This window comes from Penaeus monodon, chromosome 25, assembly GCF_015228065.2.
Source record: "Penaeus monodon isolate SGIC_2016 chromosome 25, NSTDA_Pmon_1, whole genome shotgun sequence".
NCBI classification, from domain to species: Eukaryota; Metazoa; Arthropoda; class Malacostraca; order Decapoda; family Penaeidae; genus Penaeus; species Penaeus monodon.
The window spans coordinates 2,638,678-2,639,199 of NC_051410.1; the positions used below are offsets into that span (position 1 = coordinate 2,638,678).

The following is a 522-nucleotide window of genomic DNA, read 5'->3' on the forward strand; positions in this document are numbered from 1 at the left end:
TGGCCCCGGAAGTACGGCAGGATGCCCCTCTTGCTCTTCTTGATCCTGGGACTCCGGGGCGTCTTGGTGAACGTGGCCGGGGCGGGGGACTCGCCGTCTCCCTCCGCCTCCACCACCTTGGTCTCCTTGGCTTCTCCATGGCTCTTCTTCGCGTCGCTGGAGATCATGGAAAGCACCCTGGAGACCCGAGGACTCTTCTCGCGGCTGGACGCGGGCATGGCGGCCCCGGGGGAGAGGGTCGCCGAGGAGTGCGGGGCGCCGTGGAGGTCCCGGGGGCGTGGCGCTCCTGCCCGACGAGAAAGGGACAGCGCTGCGCGGGCCCTCACTCCCCGCCACCCGTCCTCGCACCCTGCGGAAGGACCAACAAGTTAGTTCTGCACCGAGCTAGGTTTGCTAATCAGACGATAATAGGACCTAGAGGTTTACATCACAACATCTAAATGAAAAACTATATAATGCCCATAGGATCTCATATCAGTAATGATCTATAATCATATCAGTAAGGATCTATAATCCTATACA

At 59.2% G+C, this 522-nt stretch overlaps 1 protein-coding gene across 1 annotated transcript in view; it reads right to left on the reverse strand.

Annotated features, from left to right (window-relative positions):
* LOC119589299 (serine-rich adhesin for platelets-like) overlaps nucleotides 1-522 on the reverse strand; it is a 6,087-nt gene that overhangs the window by 3,444 nt on the left and 2,121 nt on the right. The window contains exon 2 of the mRNA XM_037937922.1: nucleotides 5-349. Coding sequence (XP_037793850.1) covers nucleotides 5-349 — 345 coding nt within the window. The remainder of the gene's footprint in view (nucleotides 1-4; nucleotides 350-522) is intronic.